General features: G+C 38.0%; 1 protein-coding gene across 1 annotated transcript in view; it reads right to left on the bottom strand.

Moving 5' to 3' along the window:
* Nucleotides 1-2534, bottom strand: part of pkd1a (polycystic kidney disease 1a) — a 105681-nt gene extending 103147 nt beyond the window's left edge. The window contains exon 1 of the mRNA XM_064323416.1: nt 2030-2534. Coding sequence (XP_064179486.1) covers nt 2030-2292 — 263 coding nt within the window. The 5' untranslated portion in view covers nt 2293-2534. The remainder of the gene's footprint in view (nt 1-2029) is intronic.
* Nucleotides 2535-2987: the final 453 nt, after the last annotated feature.

Raw genomic sequence — 2987 nt, 5'->3', positions numbered from 1 at the left:
AAACTCGAGTGCACCAATCAAGGTTGCCACAGCTGTCAGAGTAAAGAAAAAACACGAGATAAACTCATTCAATCATTTATCTCCCCAGCTAACCTTTCCGTTCTGCGATGCTGGTTTATCATTTAAAAGTCTACTCTTTAACACAGCTAATGGCTGTAAGCCAAGTGCTTTATCTACCTTTTCCATTACACAAAAGGTACAGGACAGGATAAAATGTGAGGAATTTTCTATATATATCCTTTAAAAAAAAATGACCACAAACTCTGGATTACATTTAATGCACTCCTTGTCTTTGTTATCCTCCACGCATACTTACAGTCGGGGTAACTAGAATATTTTCAGAAAAGTGACGTCAAATATACTGGCTGCCAAGAGTTTACTTAAAATAGCCATTCAAATTTAAGCATTTGCTCTTTTTTGTAAATTATATATGTTGCCTTGGGTTTCTGTATGGTGTATGGTGAGAGTTGGATCGTGCACGCTGAATATATGAAACATTATGTTTTTTAAGCATGTGTATTTTCAGAAGCACGAGCGAGCCTGATCTAGCTGAAAAGCCTTTCATTAACCAGCTCGTGCTATAGAAACGAATAGCCATAATTACGTTCCATTACAAAGAGGCCTGCGCGCTCGCTCTCAAAGGCCAATTTAAACGAAAACGAGCCGTCATTGACCAGAAGCAAGATTTTTATATGTAAGATGCAAAATATTATTAAAGTATAGTTCCCATAACATTTTGGCATGCATAAAATAACATTAAGAGGCTTAAAATGTTCGAAATAATACAAACAAATAAAAAAATCTATAGAAGTTATTGCTGTTGTGGTAGTAGCAGAAGCCGTGGTGTTTTGAATATTATTCCAATGAGTATTCTGTTTCGGTCTACTAAAAAGCTATAACAAGCTAATAACACGCCATAATATGCAAATATCCATAAGTCACATGTTTCTTTAAACCTCTTAAACTTCTTCAGTGATAGACATGTTTTTAATGGCAGGCCATTTCAGAGTGTCAAATCAATAACATCTGAGCAGAATAACGCTAGTCGGACTGCGCAGGACAGAATGTTCTTTTTTTTCTTATACAACCCTATTGAGGGAGGGTAAAGAAAGAGCGCTTTGGTCAGACTGAAAAAAATACATAATCTTCACATGATGCTGCTGCAGCAAGTCAACTGCAAGGCATTGGCGGATATGAATTGTTAAAGACTAAACCTTTACGATACGCACAGAGGTGGTTAATTGATTGGTTAATTTATCTTTAGTGGTATAATGGGCAAGCGCTATAGTCTGAACAACTGTTTTGATACTGCGTGCCCATTCACTCGTGGATTGTTTTAATTTCATGTGTACTCAGCAGGCTACTGAAACTGTTTAATTACACGTTGCGTACCTGGAGCTAATATTTTCCGCTTGTTCTGAGGTAGTTCGTGTATGTAAATGCATGTCAAACATAGACAAATTAATAGGAAATAAACAGTCTTAGTTTTTAAATTATCACCAGTGATGTAGCTTTAAAATAAATAAAAAAATCTCAAAAAATTTCAAAAATACTTATTTTCAAATACTACTACTACTACTAATAATAATTATTATTATTTATTATTATTGTTGTTATTATTATTATTATTAGTAGTAGTAGTAGTAGTAGTATTAGCTATTTGTATGTTTCATGTGAACATTTAATTCACTCATTGCATGTAAGACAACAAAAAAAAAATAATTTGAAAAAACTGGCGTCTTTCTTTTAGACACAATGACACTCGTTATTCTAGGTCTGAACTTGCGAAGTAACGGCGCACGCCTCCCTGCTTAGATCATCTTTGCCATTTTGTTGAAGAGTAACGGTGGAGACTCTATTAAGTCTAGCAACGTACACAAACAGTCCTATCCAGAATTCAAAGCCTCTACAGATTTCCATACTTTCACGGTGTTAACGGCTGCCTGCATGACCAGGATAGCAATGGAAGTAAAAAACGAACAGATGCGTGCCACTTTTTCCCGTTCTCCAATGCATCATGAATACTTACAAAATGTTTGTGTCAGACGGGAGATCCACCGCCGCGGGTCCCCAGTCCAGTCCAATGTTCGAACAATTAACAACACAAGAATCCTGGGGTCCCACAAGCGAACAAGTACAGTTGGTGGGACACGGACTGCAGCCTCTGTCGCTCCCCAAGACGCCCGATGCTTCGAGGAAGCAGAGTAACAGCAGACTGGAGAAAAGTCCAAACTCTGAGAAATAGACGCCATGTTTTCGCTTGGATACAGTCTGTCCATTTCTATAAGGCATAGCTCACTCACATCGCATCGCCCTTGATGTTATAATTTTTCTCGGACTAGGGGGAAAAGCCGCGTCTATTACGGTTTGCATAAAAAAGCAAATATAAGTTCTTTCCCCCCGATTCGCAACAGTTCCCCCGTTTTCTGATGTCGAACGGAACTAGCTCAACTTCTAGGGGAGAAAAAAAGTTCCCAACTCCTGTGCTTAAAGTTTCCGAAGAACTTCCTTTATTCCCCCCCTTTCGCGTGCTGCAATGCCGTTTGCCAACACTAGGGCATAGAGAGCAATTGACTGTTCTATTCTGACATTCACCGAGTTCAGAATCCTGCACTTTTGATGATGTCCAGTTAACGGCGTATTGCAAAGCGCGTGCATAGCCGTAATTTACTTACACCATGATGGAGGACATCAACAATGACTTTCTCTGATACAAAAGTTATCACTGGCAATCGGTATTTTTTTCAGATCATTCAACATGACATTTTTATTATCGAGAGTTTCCATTTAGGAAATAAACCTTTTAAAAAATCGTGGATTAGCCTAAAGAAATGACACATTTATCAATGGTTTTCGGATTAAGTGAGAATAGCATCAATTCAATTGATTAATTAAACCATTTAAGAATAGATTAGGTAGAGCTAGCGTCAATGGCAACTGACTTCACCCTTCACCCTGAGTAGAATTCCCCTCTTCCACATCTTCTC

This window comes from Anguilla rostrata, chromosome 2 (genome assembly GCF_018555375.3).
Source record: "Anguilla rostrata isolate EN2019 chromosome 2, ASM1855537v3, whole genome shotgun sequence".
NCBI classification, from domain to species: Eukaryota; Metazoa; Chordata; class Actinopteri; order Anguilliformes; family Anguillidae; genus Anguilla; species Anguilla rostrata.
Note: the sequence above shows the minus strand (reverse complement) of the source record. Positions and strands in the feature narration are given on the sequence as shown.